The 21,521-nt window shown below is 44.8% G+C and overlaps 1 protein-coding gene across 6 annotated transcripts in view; it reads right to left on the reverse strand.

Annotated features, from left to right (window-relative positions):
• Positions 1-21,521, reverse strand: part of PIGG (phosphatidylinositol glycan anchor biosynthesis class G) — an 86,129-nt gene that overhangs the window by 13,932 nt on the left and 50,676 nt on the right. For 4 of the 6 annotated variants that reach the window (XM_052700644.1, XM_052700642.1, XM_052700640.1 and 1 more), the window contains one exon: positions 10,167-10,330. In XM_052700644.1, the coding sequence (XP_052556604.1) occupies positions 10,167-10,330 (164 nt within the window). Of the gene's footprint in view, positions 1-6,593; positions 7,798-7,832; positions 9,767-10,166; positions 10,331-21,521 lie in introns of those variants that run through there. The other 2 variants (XR_008210496.1, XM_052700643.1) reach the window with 2 other exon arrangements.

Here is a 21,521-nt window from a genome sequence, read left to right on the forward strand (position 1 = left end):
AAAAAAGCACTGGAGAAAAGGCACAAGAAGAAGCAATGGCATGAAATGGATTGCACAAATGAGAGGTGAAGCACATAAGAGGGAAAGTGGACAAGCCAGATCACATGCAATAGTGAGGTTGAGAAGAAAAGGATGAGAGAGATGAGAGAGGGCAATGCAGCCAAAGATCTGTCTGATCTGTTCTGTTAAGAACCAAGACAAAAAAAAAAAAAAAGGCATTAAATGTCATCACATTACTTACTAGGTGACCACCTTTACCAAGTGAGAGAATCACAGAATCATAAGGGTTGGAAAGACCAGTAAGATCATCTAGTCCAACGATAAACTCATGACTGTGACCACTAAACAGAAGAAACAGGCATCAGAGATTCTAAAGTAGGAAAGACCACAGAGACAGAGGGAAATCAGATATAGACAGAATCATAGAAAAGGTATGGGATGCAAGGGACCTTTAAGATCATCTAGTTCCAACTCCCCTGCTACAGGCAGGGACATTTCCCACTAAAGCAGGTTGCTCAAAGACCCATCCAGTCTGGCCTTGAATACTTCCAGGGAGGGGTGACCACTTCTAGTGTCTCACCACCTTCACAGCAAAGAATTTCTTCCTAATATCTAGTCTAAATCTATCCTCTTCCAGTTTAAAGCCATTTCCTCTAGTCCTGTCGCTACCTGTACTTACAAAAAGTATGTCTGCAAAAGAGAAGCAAAGAAAGGGAGAAATTGCAAGAGCCCGGGAAGGACTCAATAAGAAAGGAGGAAACACTAGGAAAAGTGCAAGCAAGAGGGAGAGTCTCCATGCAAGAGTCTCCATTTACGAGCGAGAAGCATGGAAGAGGTGAGGGAAGTGAGAGACCATGAGAGAGAAGACCTGATGATCCTTGAGATAGTTTCCAACCCAAGCTGTTCTGTGATGATTATGTGAACACATGCTAGAGTGTGAGCACCCAAGGGAGATGAGGAAAGCAAAGAGAGGAAAAGCACTTGCAACAGGAAAAGTATACCAGAGTAGGAGCACACGGACAAGGGCAGAAACATGCAACTAGAAGAAAACACAAGTAGGTGAAGAAATACAAGCAAGAAAAGAAAAATGCAAAAGAGAGAGAGAATGCAAGACTGAAAAGCAAGAGGAATAAGGGGACAGAAGAACAGAAAATGGGAAAATGAGAGTGTGACAGGAAAATGCAAGAGAAAAACACATAAGTGACAGATGGAAGGCGTATCAGAAAACACAGGCAATAGAGTAAGCACTTCAAGAGAGCACAAGTCAGAGAGGAAAAGCATGTAAGGAGATTAACACAGAGGGTAAGTATTTCAGAGAGAGAGAAAACAAGAGCCAAGAGGGAAATGGCATGAGAGAGGAAGAGAGAAGAAGGGATGGGGAACAAGAGAAGGTATAGAAGGAGCAGAGAAAGAGAGAGAAAGTGTCATCTGGTGGAGGGAGCAGTAAAGAGCGAGAGAAACAGCAAAGGTACACTGCCAAAGACATGGGAGGGAAAGCGCAAGCAGGTGTGAAAGGGAGCAAGCAAGAAACAATGCTGAAAAACAGCAAAAGGGAAAGCGAGGTGCTCTGGGACAGGGAAGTGCAAAAGAATGAAGGAACATGTGAGAGCAGAAGTGTGCAACTGAAATAAGGAAAGCATGAGAGAGGAGTGTAAGAGGGAGGGAAAGAAGGAAAATATGGTGGGCAATGTGTGAGGAAAGTGAGAGAAGCGGAGGGAGGGAGGATGAGTGGAGCGGGAGTATGAAAGAGACAAAAGCAGATAGAGTAGTATAAAAGTCCCAAAGAAAGGTGGCACAGAGCATAAGAAGTAGACTGACAGCATGACCAAGAGGGAAAGTGCATTCAAGAATGCTTCCAAGATGGAAAAGTATGCAAGCAATGGTGAAATGATGACAGACCGAAAGAAAGGGAGAATGGAAAAAAAGCAAGCATAATAGGGAAAAGAACGTGCAAAAGAACAGCAAAGCTGGGGGGCATTATAAGGAGAGGGGCAGAGAAGAACAGAGAGAGGGAACAGGAGGATGGAAAGAAGAGAAGCAGGAGAAAGGGGAGGAGAGTGTAAAGGGAGAAGTGCAAGGATGAGGCAAAGTGAGAGAGAGAGAAGCAAAGCAAGAGTGAGGCAGGGGAAATGCCAGCCAGAGAAGAAGCAGGAGAGAGGAGGAGAGCGAGAGATAGAAGAGGAAGGCTCAGGTTACAGACTGAAAGTGTGAGGGGTGGGGAAGAGCAGAGCAAGAAATGGGGAATTTGAGAATGTGAGAGAGATTGGAAACCATGTGAGAAAGGAGAAAATGGAGAAAAGGAAAAGCAAGACAGAAGGGAAAAGCAAGGGACAATCAGAACATACAGCGAAGACATACAAAGGAGAAAAGGTGCTGCAAGTGAGAAGGAATGAAATAGAGAAATGGAGCACATGCAGGAGGTCGTCTGTGAGAAAGGGAAATTATACACAAGGAAAGGGAGCAGAGCACATGTGTGAGTGGACAAGTGCCCAGAGAAAATGTGTGACAGTGGGAAGCAGGGGTGTGACAGGCAAGAGGAATGTACAAGAGGTGGGGAGTGGGTGAAGCCCGTGCACAGGATAAATGCAGACAAACCATATGAGAGATGAGAAAAGCACGGACTGTGGATAAGCACCCGTGAGAGAGTGGGAAAACAGGAGAGAAGAGAAATAAGCTGTAGAAGGAGGGCGTATGTATAGAATGACAGCGCAACATAAGAGGACAGCAGAATAGAAGAGGGAAAGTATGAGCATGCAGGTGAGGGGGCATACCCAGCAAGAGTACAAGGGACAGCGAGAGAAAAGAGTGGAAGTACAAGCATAACTTCATTCTGTAGCAGCACCAAACCTCAGGGCTCATCCTCCACTGAAAATGGCTGCATGGGCTAATCAAAGAAAACATCTTAGATGTGAATATAGAAACACCTAATCTCTTCCATTAGAATTTACAACAATAGTTTTTATTGCACCTCTTATATTTACATGCTTATATATATTTTTTTTTAAGAAGCATGCTCCATTACTGCTTGCTTGGAACTCCAAGTCAAGCTAGCTTTGCTTTGTCACTCTCAAACAGCCACAGTTCATCAGCAATAGGAAGGATTACCAGAAGTTTCTTTTACAGTCACAGAAATTAATTAGCATTCTTTTCATCATCTTTTCATGTTTTCAGAAAGTTCTTTTCAAGTTTTTCAAGTCTTTCTAAAGTCAAGCTGAAAGATCCAATCTAGACTATCTGTACTCTTTGAAGAAATTCTGTTTTTCTTATCACATGATTCAAAAATTTCTGCCTGAAACTGATGTTCTGAGGCTATTCATACCCAGTGTTTTAACTGTTGATTCTCCTAAAAGCCGATAACCTTAGGTGTATATTAAACATAATAAATAGGCTTCTATAAAGGATGTCAGGAAAATATGGTCTCATCGTGCAGTGATTCCAAATAACAATGAAGGTAAAATACTGCACAACAAAGCAATACTGCACATCTGCACTCTCTGCAGAGCAAGAAACAGCTAGTAGCTCTGCAGATACACTGAAACCAGAAGGCTCTACAGCCAAGCACTTTTGAACCTACTTCTATAGGTCAGACAGACACCAGAAGATCAAAAGAGGAGGAAGACAATACAACTCTTAAAACAATTGGAGCTTTGACAGAAACAAAAATCCGTAAACTTAGAACTCTTTCCTTTCCATTCAAGATTACCCACAAAGAAAAAGTGATAGGCTATGCAAAAAATCAAAAAACATGCTTGTTACACTGATTTAAAATAGACTCTAAGCCAGTAATTCTGTCAATAATAACAGTCTCATAGCAATAATGGCACTACACAGCATCAGTAAGACTATCTAAAAGCTGTGTGGTCAACTCTATAATGTACTTGGGCAACACCTAACACAATGAAGCATGTGTTCTCAATTAAGGTCAGTAGTCATTATTAGAAAACCTCACGCTTAATATATGAACTCTACCAAAAATTAGATAAGTTTTTAACTTCCAAATCTGCTTTCATCACTTACAGCAAAAAAAAAACCAACAAAAAAAACCCAACCCACTCCAAATCTGTGTGTTTATAATTCTGTGCTCACAACTTCCTTTAACATTTACGTAGAAAGTATTTCATCTCCTAAAACACAGCTGCACAACTGGTCCATAGAGGAAGAGGATGACATTTATTTTGCAGAAGGCTTTCAAGTAACTTGTCATTTGTCTCTAACACTGAGGCAACTGATGAAGAGGTCTCCATCACAGAACTTTAATGATGACTAAGATAAATCTCCAGCTCATACTCACAATGACAACATGTCAGGAGATGCCAAAGTGAGTACAATAGTCTTCCAGCCTGCGGCAATAAAGACACATTTCTGCTTTGAAATGATTTTCAGATTTCTCTATACGCCCAGGAAGGAATAAGATACCTTCTTCTACAGTTTTTATTTTAGTCAGAGAGCTGGATTGCTGGCAAACACAGCATAGAGCAGGTATTACCATTCTAGAGAATGTAGTTGCAACATATTCATAGCTGTAAACACTTATTCATCTTTAATTAACCTAAGGGAGAGAGAATGGAGTGAAACCAGAGGAATTAAATACTATTTACACACAATACTGAAGGGTTCAGAAAAAAAAGGGTTGGATTGTTTCTTTGTCTTTTGGGAGGACTGCAATTTCTACCTAGAACTCAAGAAAGAAATAATATTAAAACACCCTCTGCGTGTTCAATTTATATAAGAAAGAAAAAGGATTAATATGTTAGCATGAACTGTAAATGGAGGACTCCATAAATGAAATGGACTGAAGATGGCAAAAGCTGAAACTTTAACATTAGATATTCCTATAACAAGCATGCTTTTTAAATCAGCATCATAAAAAAAGTCACAGCAAATCTTGAGCTTAGTGTGCAAACATTCTATATTAACGAAGTTCCAGGATAACATTAAGCGTTTTGCAACAAACATCCCCTCATTGGGCATAACTTAGATTTTCAACACCTGAAAGCCTGAAAGGTTGCTAATCCTGAAATGAAAGAATTACTAAAACATTTGATCAGTAGGGAAGAGAAGCCAACAGGCTTGCAACTTTCTTCTAATGTTAGGAGACATCCAGCAATGACACCGAAACCTGACTCATTAAACCAATTAAAACAGAGATTCTAACAAACAAGTAACCTGAAAACTACAATGCTGTCTATTTAAAGAGAGCTAATTACATAACACTGTGACTATCACCCACAAGACAACTTTGTTTGGGTAGGAATGCAAAAACTGAATCCATCTGGAGTGAGATGAGTACAGTGAGGCCATGTAACACAGCTCTGGTTATACAATAACATGGCCCTTCCAATCGTAAGAATCCCCAAATGCTAAGTTCTAATTTAAAGTACAGCAATACACTCTAAAAACTACTCTTTACATGACTCATGTGCTCTCTGGAATTTATGCCGATCACAAAGAGAATGCTTGTTTAAGTTTAGGCATCTGTTTCATCAGTGCTCACTGCCTCAGAAGCATAGTCAAGAGTTATTGCAGTTTCCATGGAGACTAAAGCAGAAGAGTTCTTACTATTTCTGTCTGTGAAAATCCCATCACATTCCAGCTGCCAAGCTTTTTATGAGAGCATGAAGGACAAAAAGTGGCACTAGTATCCACATTCCTGTCTATCACATGCCAGTAGTTATTTTAGAAGCATATTTACCTTTGCACACGAGAAGGAAATCTTATTCTTCCATGTGCCTGATTAAGGGGATGCAAATTGTTTAACAACTTACAACCAGATTTCCAACATATTATTTCAAGTCCTTATATTCTTATTTTTTTTTTACAAGAGAGCCCTGACTTCATATATCCAACGCACTTGCAATTCACAAGGAGGCTCTTGCCACTGTAAAATCCTAACAGAAAAAGTGATGCAGTGCAGATCAGATAAGTGGATAGAGAGGTGGACTGAAAACTGGCCCAGCTGCTCAACACGCAGGGTTCTGAGCAGCAGCACAAACTCCACCTGGAGGCCACTCACTAGCATCCAAGCACAGGGCTTCACACAACACTGGGGCCATCTTCCTTAAAGAAGCATGGCAGAGACAACATCCTCACCAAGTCTACATGCAGTGCCATTCAAAGGGACCGGAGCAGGCCAGTAAAATGGGCTGACAACAAACTCAGGAAGTTCAACAGCAGGAAATGCAAAATCCTGCATGTGGGGAAGAATCAACTCATGTGCCAGGATGGGCTGGGGGATGAGCACTGGGAAAGCAGCTTGGTGAGAAGGACATGTTGTCCTGGGTCAAAGACCAGTGACACCTGGGACTGCACTGGATTGCTAGCTGTCCCAAGTTGATGCTTCATTCCCTCTCTTTAGCAGTAGTGAGATTACACCTGCAGTCCTGGCTCCAGTTTTGGGCTCCCCATTGTAAGAAAGACATGAGTATACTAAAGTGAGTCTACTGATGGACCACAAATACGATACTGGGAATGGAGCATCTGACAGAAGAGAAGAAACCAGGAAAACTGGAAATATTTAGTTTTGATAAGAGAAGGTTGCTCTCAATATACATAAATATCTCATAAGCAACAGTAAAGAAGACACAGACTCTTACCAGCTGGGTCCCAAGTAAAGATGAAGGGCAATGGACACAAACTGAAATAGAACAAATGACACTTAAACATCAGAAAACCATTTTTCTGTCATGGTTGTCATCTACAATTTTTCCAGGTAGACTGTTGAGTGTCCAGCCTTAGAGATAATTAAAGTCTGACTGGACGTGGCCCTGAGGAACTTGTTCTGTTTGGATTGTACTGTCCTTTGAACAGAAGGTTTGGCACAGATGATATTAAGAGATGCCCTCCATACTCAAGCATTTTATGACTGAATGAGTGCAAAGTGCAGAAGGAGGAAAAGTATGCGTGTGTACTTGTACCTTAGAAGTTATAGCCACAATAGAGTTCAGCTTCTAAGAATTTCAAAAAGACTAAGCAAAGGCATCTGGTGCACCTTATCAGTTATATAGGGCTCCACTAAGTGTCTGGAATTAATGAAGACAGCTAGAACTGAGGTCAGGCTTCTCTGTACATGTAGATTTCCCCAGATGCAAGCAGCTCCAAAACAGATTACAGGATGCTAGAAACTGCAGAAAGGACAGCATTGCTGTGCTGTTCTGAACATATCCAGTCAACTGTGACTGTTTCAGGGTGGGTCAGCAGTCCTGATGGCAACTTCAGCATATTCCACAAAAGTACAGCAGATGAATTTTTTTAGACTTTCCTATCAGGAGTGGGGAAAAAATCTTCATTCAGGATCTTCAGGGAAAGACTTTGAATTATACTGACTGAGGCACTGCATATAAAGCATTTAATAAGAAGTCTTTAAGAAAAACATCTCAAATTTTGCTTTTTTTTTAAGAAACTCAATCATCTGTGTATTTAAGAAACAACATGAAGCAGCTGGCCTGTTTGAGATTTTGCTCCAAGGAATAACAACAAAGAAATATGGAAACCATTCAGCCAGTTACAAAACACAAAAGCAAAATAAAGAGCATGTTGACCAAAGTTCTGATCACGATAAGATACCAACAGAAACAAGTTCCAGGGGCTTGAGAGATTTCAATCCAGAGTTATTCACTGTTCAGGAGAGCAAACAACCTTACCAGTTGACCCAAATGAACCTTAAAATTTCTACACTAGAAAGCTGCTTGATGGAATCTACTTACGTCAGTGATGTGGGTATTACAGGTCACAGCTACCCACGTGATATCAGTTTAAACCATCACTGTACCTGGCAACACTACTAGTTGAGCTTTTAATCTGCAAAAATTCAACCAAGAAAATATGAGAACAATCCACACTACTATGGAGGTACATTATTTGAAAAAATACTAACCATGTAAAGATCTTCAAAGATTTTGTTACAGAAAGTTTTTCATTAATTTGTTAGAAGTGCTTTCAAACAGCATGCCATGTGATATCATTTTTTTCTTAATTTTATGTTAGTGCTGATCAGTCTGCCATCTGGAGTCTAAACAACATTAAAACTTCAACTCTTTGAACACATTCTTTTATTCTCCCTCCTCACACAACAGCTATGAGGCTGCTTGCTCCTCTATACTCAGAGAAAATTTCTTGCTCCAAAGCTACAGTAGGTGCTACAGTGTAGTAATGAAGAACAGAGTGGAACAAAAAAATCCAAAAAACAGTGCAACGTGGACATGAACAGACGAATCACTTCAAACACAGCACGGTATAGCTGAACAGAGATGTAAAGGAATTAGAGAAAAAAAAAACAACCAGTAGATTAATAGAGCATAAGTAATAGTCAAGGTCATGAGTCACACATTTACTAGAAGACAAGAGGCAGGGATTTTTGTATGTACATGGCAATTCTGTTTTTAAAGAGAGTATAAAGAATGGAAGTTGAATGGAAGTTGAATGCTTGAAGAGCCTGAGTAAGGGGAAGATATACTGATGGATCACAGCAATAACAAAAGAGTGCTAGAATAAAACTCAGTACAAAAAAAGAGTGTTAGAAACAGGGAGTTAATGTTGGGTTTCGTATCAAGACATCAGATGGTAGGGAGAAGTCAAGAGGGGAGCATGGTGGTTACACAAACCCAGGCATCAATGGATACTGTATACACATGTACTTAAGCCAAAAAAATACCAGAATGAACAAAGAAAAGACTGGATTTCAGATGTACTATACATAAACACCAGTATTTAGACAATATCAGCCAACATAAGATCAAGGATGACTTCAGGGAAAAAAGCCTGAATCTAAAAGGTCATTAAGTTTCTACTAAGCAAGTGCATTACTGGCAGAATACAGATCCAGCACTGGCATGTGCAGTTCCACCAAGACAAAGTACAGAGAGCTGTCTTTGAAGAGCAGTATGGTACATAGGCAGACCAGTGAGTAAGGTGTGTCCCTGTCCATAAAAGGTGTTTGTTAATACACAACAACACACACAGTGCAGGAATTTAGGCCACAAGAATAGGTCATTTCTGGCACAAAGGCCTGCACAGCTGTATGCAGCTGTGTGAGTTGAGGATCCCATTTCATTACACATATAATGAAGGCATGTGTGCCAACATGAGAGTTCACAGTGTACATATAGCCAAAGCAAACAAGTAAAAGGAGAAGAGAAGCCAGATAACAAAAAGCACAAACAAGATGAGACTGGACAGCAATGCAGATGAAGGGAAGTCAGATATGTTTACAGAATGACTATGCATAAGGCAAAGAACTGTCATAAACAAATACTGCCTAAAATCCCATTTGCTAGTCCTGCTCCAATGTTTGGTTTCTAAATTAGAAAGAAAAAAAGCATAAATTTAAATTCCAAAGATTAATAAAGAAAAGATACGTAGCTGATGAAAGTTCCGGAATGGTAAGAACTTGGTCTCTGTCAAATGGTATTCCAGTGAAAATACATCATGTTTTTGTATTTGTAGAATAATGTGATAGGGTACTGAACTTACAGCCACTCCTGTTAACATACTGCACCTCTCGAGTGACCAAGAGGATGAGTTGAATGTAATAGTAGAGAGTCCAGTTGCACACTAAGATGCACACTAAGATGCATAACAATTTCCAACGACGTCTTCTTGAAATTCCAAATGCATTAATTTATTTTGCATTCCTTAATGCCTCTGCTATACAAAATATCCAAAAGTACAAATATTTCAGCTACAAATGACAGCAATAATCAGTAACATACAATAAATAAAATTGCTTGATCAGTATAGAGTTGCATGCCACTATGCCAAGCAAGGAGAGCTGTTGAAAGAACAGTATATTAAGTCTGAATTCCATGTCATTATTTTGAAAAGGCCTTCTCAAGCCTCCTTCTTAATAGATTCTAAAAAGGATGTTTTCAGGCAGCACACCTTGTTACAACAAAATATAATAAAATTTTAAATAATTTAGCACAGCAAACTGAGAACTCATTAAGAAACAAAATTACTAAAACAGTGCAAATAAAATGAAAACTGCAGATAAAATGAAACCAGGAGAGTGAGGTGACACGAACAAACAAAACAAAATAACATGCATTTTCTTAATGGAAAACTAACTGAAAGAATGGTGTAAAGAAAAATACTTGTTTGAAAAGGTGTATTTATAAGGATGGTATCTGCAATACATAAGGAAGCATTATTTTAGTTCAAAACATGATTACCTGCTGACTTCAGAACTCAAGTAGCACAGAAGATGAATGGCCCAAAGCAAAGGTCCTGCATATGTTGCAAATGCTGTAAGGAAGATTGCTGGTATCTCCACGTAGCTTTCTAGTCCCACAAAGCCTGCTGAAACATCCACAGTAGCAATGCCATTTGAATTTCCCTGAAAATAGGAATAAAATCAAAAGATTCAATTATCTCCAAAGAAACATCTAGGATACATTCAATTAAAAAGGAATTAATTATTACATCAACTATTTGTACCAAGTATTGCATCAACATTTTGAGCCACTTTACAGTACAGTCATATTATTTACAATCTTTACACTGGAATTTCAATACAGAACCTTACCAAACAACAGCTTCAGTTTAAGATTCAACGATTACTTCAGACATGAACAACATCTTCTGCTTGTCTTTTTTTTGGCTGCAAATACATATGCCTAATGTTTAATAAATTATGTTATGAAAATATATTAAAACAAACAGCTACATTATCTGATTTCAGTCACAGTGATGACAATATACATTTTTTACCACTCATGGCTCAAAACCAAGATTTTAGGTTTGTGGCTTAAAATTACACCAGGATATAAGTATTTTTTGCTCCTGGAGACAGCAGGGCTCCTGTTTGGAGCCTGTAGTAGAACAGAAACCTCCCCTTCATCCACAACATAAGTTGCATGTAACTGAATTAAGACTCACAAAGGCAGAGATGTTTCTGATTCCCGACTCTCTGCACCACAAATGCTGGTACTGAAATGGACAAACTGCCTAGACAGCTTAAATCATCAGTAAAAGGCATTTTTAAGAAACATAAAAAAACACACAACATTCACTGTGTAGCTCATCCCAACATCTATGAATTTGTTTGAAGTGATGTAGTACCAGGAGAGTACTGGGAGAAACAGGTAACACCTCATACAACAGCTGAGGTTACAAGGGGTCTCTGGAGGCCATGTACTCCAACCAGACTGCTTCCACAGGGCCACTCAGAGGCCTCACTCAACACCACATCCATGTAACTTCTGAAGATCTCTGAGAGTTTCCACAACCTCTCTGGGCAACCTGTGCTTGTATGCCATCATCTGCACATTTACTAAGTGCTTCCCGATACACAGAGAGAACCTTCTGTGTGCAACTTTGTGCTTGTTGCCTCCTGTTCACTGAAAAAAGCCAGGCTCTTTTCTCTTTCCACCTTCTTCAGGTATTTCTAAATATTGATGAGATGCCTCTGAGCTCTCTCCCACACTCAACAGCTCCAGCTCTCAGTCTCTGCTATACGTGAGATGCTCCAGTCTCTCAGTCACCTTGGTGGTCCTTAGTTAGGACTATCTTCATTAGCTCCACGTCTCTTTTGTACTGAGGAGATCAGAGCTAAACACAGTTGTCCAGATATGGCCTCACCGATGCTGAATAGACATGAAGCATCCCCTCCTTTGATGAGATGGCAATATTTTGGCTAATGTAGCATAGGACAGCATTACCTTCCTTAGCAACACTGATGGTTTATGTACAAGTAGGTGCTCATCAGGACCTCAAGGTCCTCTTCTGCAAAGCTGCTTCCCGTCTGGCTGGCACCCAGCAGGTACTGGTGGTGGACTTCACCTTGTTAATCTTCATAACTTTCAGGAATCCACAGAATCTCATGGGTGGCTGGTCAGCTAGTATTGGAAGAGCTCTGCTGAAACATTTGTTCCTTGTGGCAGATACCTTTCTCCAAGACTAGCTCATATATCTGAATTGCGTTTCTGTAGCTTACAACTTCTAACACTCAGATGACACATAAATAACTGACAATTTAGAGAATCTCTATTTAAAGTACCACTGAAATATTTCAAACAGTAATAAAAAAAAACAATAAAAAAATAAAAAACAGACAATAAGCAATAGCTTATTGTCGTAATGGCAGAAAGTGACAGGAGACAATTCAATTTTGCATAAAAGCATTCCATGGCAGTTCCTAATGATCTAGATCAATGAAGAACAGATATAAAAACACTAGCTTGGGAAAACTAACCAGGGTATCTGCTGTGTAACAGTGAAGAAGGTCTCCATAGACAGTAATAAAAGTAATCAAAAACTCTCCTCAAAGCTGCAATGATTTTTCTGAAAAAAATTCAGTTATATCATTCATCATATAGAAGTGATTAACAGCAGTATCTCAAATGACTCTCACTGAACTGAAAAGTACAGAGGTGAAATACAAAATTGGCATGCTCCTGGCTTGCTTAAACACTGAATTGATACATTGCTGTATTTCCACTGAGCCCTTCCAGTAATTTTATAGTAACTGGAATTCTGTACACAAACAAAATGAGAGAACTTTAATTACCTGAATCAAATAATTTAAGGTGAAAAAATGAGGTAACTGGAGAAGGTTGCCCAGAAAGGTTCTGCAGCCTTTATCTTCAGAAGTTTCAAAATGCGTTCAGACAAAGCACTGAGCAACCTTTTCTGACCTCACAGCTGCCCCTGCTCTGAGGATAGAGTTTGACAAGCCAATTCAAAGTCTCTTAGTCCATCTTTCTACCAAAAGGTAATATCAACAAAAACATACAAGCCTATGCTGTTCTCCTCCAGAAATAAAAAATGAGTATAAACAAGTCTTAGGAGTTTCGAGACTGTACTTCCTTTCCCTTCTACTACAGATACATTTGCTTTAAGGATGCAAAAAAAAAAAACAAAAATAAAGCCAGTAAAGAAACACACCATTTTCTTTTCTTCCTTTATGAGCTCCTGTCCAACACAACTAAAATAGCTTAAGAAATACTTATAGCAACATAAATACTTTTTAAGAGCTGCTACAGCTAAGGAAGATTAACATAATTATTTATATTGTCACCGCATGTTGAAAAACAAGTAGCAACAACAAAGACATACAATACTTTTGGGAAATAAGTGATGAGTTAAAAGATATGAACAACTCAGGGCTTAAAACTAAGCAATCAAATCTAATTCGAACCTGTGGACAAATTCATCACGAGGTTCAGAAACTTGCAATAGTATGACACAGGCAAATAAGTATGGCACTGACAATATACATCAGTTCCAAATCTGTCAATACTGAATTCTTTTTAACTTTGGATTTTTTTTCATTGAGTTACACAAAGTAATGAATAAAGCAATTATCCTAACTACTAAAACAAGACTGAAAGACGAGGTTAAGTCTTAGCCAATTTCACATAAATAAAACAGTATCAATAGAACTAAAGATAGCCCAGTTTGGAAGGGAACTCAAAAGTCTTCAAGTACTACCTTCTGCTGAAAGCAAGTTCAGACACAAAGGACTTCACAGGTTGCTCAAGACGTTATACAGCCAGAATGGGAAAGTCTGTAAAACCCGTGTAAGCAACCTCTGCCCATATTTAGCAGTCATGAAAGTCTTTAGTAAAGGACAACAAAAAGAAGTTAAAAGAAATTTGTGAGTCACATAAGTAGTTTAATAAATTAGCCTTTTTAGGTTCCAATTGTCAGAGATCTGCAAGGGCCAGCTGCTCTGCAAAAGAATGTAAGCTGGGAAACGAGCATGAATACCGGGCTGATGGCAGTGATGGATTCATCAACAAGGAATTGAGAGGCCAAGCACCACGTGTGGATCAGAACTGCATCTGGAGACAGCGATCAGAGTCACAGGCGCTCCAGTGATCACTTAGTAAAATCCACAGTGATGAGGCAGGTGCAAGTGAAGGTTAAGAAAACCAACCAGCAGGTGGTTCGGGTCCAGATCAGGACTGAGATGGTCTGAGACGGGACACGTCACAGGAGCCAGCAGTAAAGTATCAGATTAAAAACAGCTCCCAGAACAAAGGGCAAAGCCACTGCTTCTGCTTTTTCTCACAACAGTTCCTCTTGGTGTAGGAGATGACTTTGAAATCCACTGAAGAATTCCTAGATGAGGGATGCATTTAGGGCCCCACCACAAATAACACGTAGAAAACAAACACAATTATAAAATCAAAGCATATGCATTCCATACTTTTTTTTTTAAACCTCTACTCAAAATTAAAATATTAGCTTACACAAATGGCAACTTAATCTTCTCCCCCCATTCTTGAAATGACTGATTAATAACAGTAATAAAAAAATATCTATTCCTACCAAACTTGCCTTTATGCACACCCAGGATTTCTAATGCTATTGCTTCATAAAGACTTCAAGGATCCTATAAACTTTTCAAAAGAATCCTGCCTCATTCGTTAAATATGCAGCCCTGAATAAAGCTATTTTTACTCACTATGCTATTCAAAAGGCCATCACTTACATTCCACAAATAGTGAGAATGAGTTCCCGCTTTTGTCATTACATATCATTTAGACGAGATTTAATAAAAACTCAGAAACATAGGGAAGAAATCTCATTCTTGTCATAGTCATACTAGTACATACGAAAAAAGTAGTTTTCCAAATCTTTCTGTTGCCAGATGGAAGAATTTTATACTTACTTTATACTTCTCTTCTTCTGCCTCATTTAGCAAGCACAGTTTAAATTTAGTTAACAATCTGATATACATGAAAAACAAGTCAAAGTGTTTATAAATTACTATATGTCAAACATAGATGCATGAATATTTTGGTATGCTACATAAGAAATTAATGCTGGCCTGAAAATAAAACATCCAGTGTGAACGGAATGCAGCCACTTCAATACTGGTAGTCCATGTCGCCACAAAATTTGAGGAAAGAAAGCCAGAAAAGACACTGACATCTGTGCCAGCAATGGATCTCGTGCCCACACAATAAAGATTTGCTTCCCTTCCATCTCTCTCCCACTCTACAACCATGGCTATTGATCAGACCAGAGGTGGTAAACGAATGATTAGCTGTACCAAGGCAGGCTGGTCACAGGTCAATACGGAAGCTGACAATTTGATAGGCTTCTCTTGCAGAAACAGCCCAGCGGTACTTCCTCAATGCTCGTCTTCTTTTTGAGAATAATTCTTCTTCTGGAATACAAGCCTTTTCTAAGTCAGTCATAATCTAAGACCTCACTACTGATGGTCATCACCGTGACACACAGTTACTAATTCTAGGACACCCGCAGTTTGTTCCACAAGAACAGCGTATCTTCACTGGAAACGTAGAAAGGAGGGGATCAAGAAGGTGTCAGCAAGCAACGCTCTTCCCCTGCACAGAATCGTTAAGGTTGGAAAAGACCTCTGAGATCACCAAGTCCAACTACCAGAGAGAAACATGAGCTTTTACTGAATAAACCTGCTTGCTGCACATGCCTGGGGCTGTGTGCCATGGCCACAGCGACCTGATGGGGCCCATGGGAAGACGTGGCCCAGGCCCTGGTGACTGGTGAGAAACACTGATGCCACGCACACCAGATGTGGGGAACGGAGTGGGCAGCGGCAGCGGGAAAAGCCCAGAAAGGGCGCTTGTGAAACTTGTGCCGGCGCTGAAGCCCGTGCTGCAGGTGAGGACGGCTCATTGGGATGGCCCAGCCATGGACTGTGGCATCGCTGTGGGATGGGCAGGGCCGTCCCCAGGAGAAGGTCGAATGAAGGTGACGCCCAGCAGCTTGGCCAAGGCACGCCTAGCGACGTCTCCAGGCAACGGACTGTGACTCCATAGCCCGCGGATGCTTCACCGTGGGCGCAGCGGCTCAGCCCGGCAGTTCGTGCCTGGCCTCCGACCGAGCGTGTGTGCGAGGACCGGAGTGTGGACAGCGCGAGCTTTGGTGCTGGAACGTGCTCTGGGTGCTGCTAGCGCAGCTCTCTGTGGCCGTCTCAGAGCCATTTGTTCTTCACCCCGAACCCTGCCGGGAGCAGGCAGACGGGACATCCCAGAAAGACGCGTGCAGCAGCTCAGGTAGGCGGCACGGGGACTGGCAGTGGGGGGGAGGAGGAGTGGGGCATCTTGAGGGAGCCTTCCCAGGCCGGTGTGTGACCAGTGTCTCTTGTCCTCTTCCAGCGTGACTGACACCTGCTGCTGTAGCGTCAGTGCTGCGGAGCGAGTTGTCATCTCCCGCTCCCCCTAGCCCACCACAACCGGTGGAAGCATGGAGGCAGCAGTAGACACCCGCTGCCCCGTGTGCCTGGACAACTGGGACAGCGCAGCGTACACCATGCCGTGCTGCCACCAGTTCTGCTTCCCCTGCATCCAGCGGTGGATGAGCACCAGGCCACAATGTCCGCTTTGCAAACGGGCTGTGGAGTCCATCATCCACGCCGTGCAAGCGGACAACGACTACGAGGAGCTGGTCCTCCGACCAGCTGCCGTGGCGTCCATCGCCACACACAGCCCTGCAGGCCTCCGCGCAGCCCGCCCGTGGCCTGCGATGCCCAGGAGTCCCGTGGGTGGCCTCTCCTCTGCCACCTGGGCTGCCCTTTTCCGGGAGCACCCGGCCCTGCTGCAGCCCCTGCGCTCCTGGCTGCAGCGGAAACTGCGCCAAATCCTGGGCACCGAGGAGCCCCACGCAAACACGCTGGCCAACGCGGTCATCTCAGCCCTGCGCCACGTTGGCCTGGAGGAGGAGACCCTGAGAGAGAGGCTGGATCTCGAGCTGCAGGGCCAAACCAGGAACTTCGTAAGGCAGTTCATCGCCTTCACTGTGCAGAGGTGCGGCAGGGAGGCTCACCGCTTGCTGGGCCTCAACGTCGCCCCTGCTGCTGGGGCACGGGAGGCCACTGCAGCACAGCCCAGAGCCGACCCACAAGAAGAGGCTCCTGTCCCTGGCCCAGCACCCTCCTCCAGCCATCAGGAGCCAGGACAGGCTGCGACAGGGCCCTCCGGCACCAGCCTACCTCAGCGGCCCCGGCGAGCCCCAAAGAGGAAGGCCAGCGACTGCCAGGCCTCGGCATCACCCAAGAAGAGGCCACCCCGCCGGCAGGAATAGACCAGGGGCACAGCTGACGAGACCGGCGCCGGACGGGCAGCAGCTGCGACGCACACCGGCCCCAATGGACCCTTGCCATCAGTGTCCAATTCCACCACGGAAATAAAGTAGAAAGAAAGACCGCAAAAATACGTGTTGGTGTTGCTAACAGCACAGGGCCTGTTGCTTCCCCGTCCTTGACGCTTTCTCTCCTTTCTCCTGCTGCCATGCCACTGCTGCCACTGCTGCGTTCCAGACAGGAACCGCACGGGCTTTGCAGAGGGGAAGGGCAACTTTCTGCACCGACGGGGGGAACACCCCCAGAGCGCGCTACGGCTGGCGTTAGCCCACGATGCCCTGGCAAATGGTGTCCGGGCCTGCATGGGGCCGGGTGCCGCCGGCACCTTGAAGGGTGCTTCTCCTGCCCCTCTGCTCAGCTCAGAGGAGGCCACGGCTGGAGCTCTGGGCCCTGAGCTGGGCTCCCCAGCGCAAGGGAGACCAGGTGGTGCTGTTCCATCTGCACGTCCGTAGCCCTGGGACTGCAAACTCTCCCTCTCCCACCTGCCCCGTGATAGCTGGGCTTGGTGGGATGTGGTGCATTTGGAGGGGTGGAGGGCTCGGTATGAGGAGCAGGGTTTGTCCCCAGCCTTGTGGAGGAGCCCGTCCTCCACCCACGTGGGATGTGCCCTCCAGTATCTGCACCACGAGCCGCGCACGGCCTCTACATTATTATGTGGGTGGCTTTTTTTTAATTAAAACGTGACGCTTCCCCTGGGACACGCGCTGTCTATTCCTTCCTGGCTGCTAACCTGGTGGGGAGGTTAACAACATGATCATCGGATGATCACTCAAAAAACGCATAAGGAATGCGAGGGAGAAGCTGGAAGCCTCTTTAAAAATCACACGTTCTGTCAAATCAGCAGCGCCCTCTGGGATGGACTTCTCAATGGCCATGCCACCTTCTATACAGATACCAGATAGGTCTTTCCATCAGTGTTTTTAATGTATCGTATATACGCACAGCTCCAGAGAGCAGAGCGGCAAACTTCATAAGGGCCCAGAACGTACTGAGCATTAAAAAACCTCATTTCCTAAGTACGATATCGGAGTGCAAGATAACACAATGCTATGCAATACAATTGGAATTGAAGCTAGTACATCCCATGAGGCGAGAGAGGGAGCGTCCAGAACCGAAGAAGGCCTTACTCTATCGCTGAAGGCGACACCGCTAGGGAGCACACACACACCGCAGAGATGAGCTGCAAAAGAAAAGGGGCTGTCTCTTCCTTTCCGTCTGAGCGGAAAACAGAAAGGAAACAGTGAAGGTCTTCTGGGAGACGCAGTTCTTCTTCTCTCCTGAGAACCACGGACCCACAAATAGCAACAATCCATGGAACTGCACCACCAGCTCTCTACCTCCCAGTGCACTCTTCCCCCACCACGTAAATGAAAAGTTTGGATGCTTTGTGCAAACACCTGGAATCTGTTACTAAAACACAAAGCTGCATCAAGACAAGTATGGGCTGAGCTTTCAGAGTTACACCCCTAATCATTCATGTAAGTAGGAGCTACAAAGTGCACGTAACAACCCACGAATGGCTTCTTGGGAAGTCTTTCATCTGTGCTACTCTTGAGACTTACCGCAAGGCTTAATGCCGATTTGTGAGTAGAATGGGAACCCGCACTGCCTTGAAAAGAGAGTCTTTCTAACACAGACCTGTGGGTTACATCTTTTTCAGATTAGGTGTTCAAAACTGCATCGAAATCCCCAAGCGTTTTTCTGTTGTTCAGGTGACATGGATCCCAAATGTACAGTTCAATTATGGTCAATCAAGTGCCATTAACAGATGATTGACAGGAAAGCGTGTGCCACGTATAGCAATTAAACCCTTCAATCCTGCTTGCAAGCAACACAAATTGAACAGCTTTTCCTTGCAACAACTGGTTTGTACCCTGAAAGGGAAGAGATATCTAAAACACACATAAAAATACTTAATGAAGAAGTATGTTTTGTTGGTTGCCAGGCTTTTGACTTTTCCTCACAGTTTTGCCATGGCTTTATGATTTGTTGTCGGTATTCCACATCCTAACATCATGTAGCGCACTGGGAGTGAAAGGGTTAATGCTGCAGTTCCGTGGAGGGTTGATAGTCCCGGTGTCCTGGTCTCAGGGGAGAAGAATGAACTACAGCTCCTGGAAGACTTCACTGTTCTGTTTCCAGTTTTTTCTTCAGAGGGAAAGACAGGACTGACTGGCAGTCAAGAGACTGTGCCTTTCTCTTTTCACCCGCTAACTCCGTGTGCTCCACTGCAACCCCGAGTCCAGCCACTTCAATACTGGTAGTCCATGTCGCCCACAAAATTTGAGGAAAGAAAGCCAGAAAAGACACTGACATCTGTGCCAGCAATGGATCTCGTGCCCACACAATAAAGATCTGCTTCCCTTCCATCTCTCTCCCACTCTACAACCATGGCTATTGATCAGACCAGAGGTGGTAAACGAATGATTAGCTGTACCAAGGCAGGCTGGTCACAGGTCAATACGGAAGCTGACAATTTGATAGGCTTCTCTTGCAGAAACAGCCCAGCGGTACTTCCTCAATGCTCGTCTTCTTTTTGAGAATAATTCTTCTTCTGGAATACAAGCCTTTTCTAAGTCAGTCATAATCTAAGACCTCACTACTGATGGTCATCACCGTGACACACAGTTACTAATTCTAGGACACCCGCAGTTTGTTCCACAAGAACAGCGTATCTTCACTGGAAACGTAGAAAGGAGGGGATCAAGAAGGTGTCAGCAAGCAACGCTCTTCCCCTGCACAGAATCATTAAGGTTGGAAAAGACCTCTGAGATCACCAAGTCCAACTACCAGAGAGAAACATGAGCTTTTATTGAATAAACCTGCTTGCTGCACATGCCTGGGGCTGTGTGCCATGGCCACAGCGACCTGATGGGGCCCATGGGAAGGCGTGGCCCAGGCCCTGGTGACTGGTGAGAAACACTGATGCCACGCACACCAGATGTGGGGAACGGAGTGGGCAGCGGCAGCGGGAAAAGCCCAGAAAGGGCGCTTGTGAAACTTGTGCCGGCGCTGAAGCCCGTGCTGCAGGTGAGGACGGCTCATTGGGATGGCCCAGCCATGGACTGTGGCATCGCTGTGGGATGGGCAGGGCCGTCCCCAGGAGAAGGTCGAATGAAGGTGACGCCCAGCAGCTTGGCCAAGGCACGCCTAGCGACGTCTCCAGGCAACGGACTGTGACTCCATAGCCCGCGGATGCTTCACCGTGGGCGCAGCGGCTCAGCCCGGCAGTTCGTGCCTGGCCTCCGACCGAGCGTGTGTGCGAGGACCGGAGTGTGGACAGCGCGAGCTTTGGTGCTGGAACGTGCTCTGGGTGCTGCTAGCGCAGCTCTCTGTGGCCGTCTCAGAGCCATTTGTTCTTCACCCCGAACCCTGCCGGGAGCAGGCAGACGGGACATCCCAGAAAGACGCGTGCAGCAGCTCAGGTAGGCGGCACGGGGACTGGCAGTGGGGGGGAGGAGGAGTGGGGCATCTTGAGGGAGCCTTCCCAGGCCGGTGTGTGACCAGTGTCTCTTGTCCTCTTCCAGCGTGACTGACACCTGCTGCTGTAGCGTCAGTGCTGCGGAGCGAGTTGCCATCTCCCGCTCCCCCTAGCCCACCACAACCGGTGGAAGCATGGAGGCAGCAGTAGACACCCGCTGCCCCGTGTGCCTGGACAACTGGGACAGCGCAGCGTACACCATGCCGTGCTGCCACCAGTTCTGCTTCCCCTGCATCCAGCGGTGGACGAGCACCAGGCCACAATGTCCGCTTTGCAAACGGGCTGTGGAGTCCATCATCCACGCCGTGCAAGCGGACAACGACTACGAGGAGCTGGTCCTCCGACCAGCTGCCGTGGCGTCCATCGCCACACACAGCCCTGCAGGCCTCCGCGCAGCCCGCCCGTGGCCTGCGATGCCCAGGAGTCCCGTGGGTGGCCTCTCCTCTGCCACCTGGGCTGCCCTTTTCCGGGAGCACCCGGCCCTGCTGCAGCCCCTGCGCTCCTGGCTGCAGCGGAAACTGCGCCAAATCCTGGGCACCGAGGAGCCCCACGCAAACACGCTGGCCAACGCGGTCATCTCAGCCCTGCGCCACGTTGGCCTGGAGGAGGAGACCCTGAGAGAGAGGCTGGATCTCGAGCTGCAGGGCCAAACCAGGAACTTCGTAAGGCAGTTCATCGCCTTCACTGTGCAGAGGTGCGGCAGGGAGGCTCACCGCTTGCTGGGCCTCAACGTCGCCCCTGCTGCTGGGGCACGGGAGGCCACTGCAGCACAGCCCAGAGCCGACCCACAAGAAGAGGCTCCTGTCCCTGGCCCAGCACCCTCCTCCAGCCATCAGGAGCCAGGACAGGCTGCGACAGGGCCCTCCGGCACCAGCCTACCTCAGCGGCCCCGGCGAGCCCCAAAGAGGAAGGCCAGCGACTGCCAGGCCTCGGCATCACCCAAGAAGAGGCCACCCCGCCGGCAGGAATAGA

Source organism: Tympanuchus pallidicinctus, unplaced genomic scaffold (assembly GCF_026119805.1).
Source record: "Tympanuchus pallidicinctus isolate F22 unplaced genomic scaffold, pur_lepc_1.0 scaffold4, whole genome shotgun sequence".
NCBI lineage: Eukaryota > Metazoa > Chordata > Aves > Galliformes > Phasianidae > Tympanuchus > Tympanuchus pallidicinctus.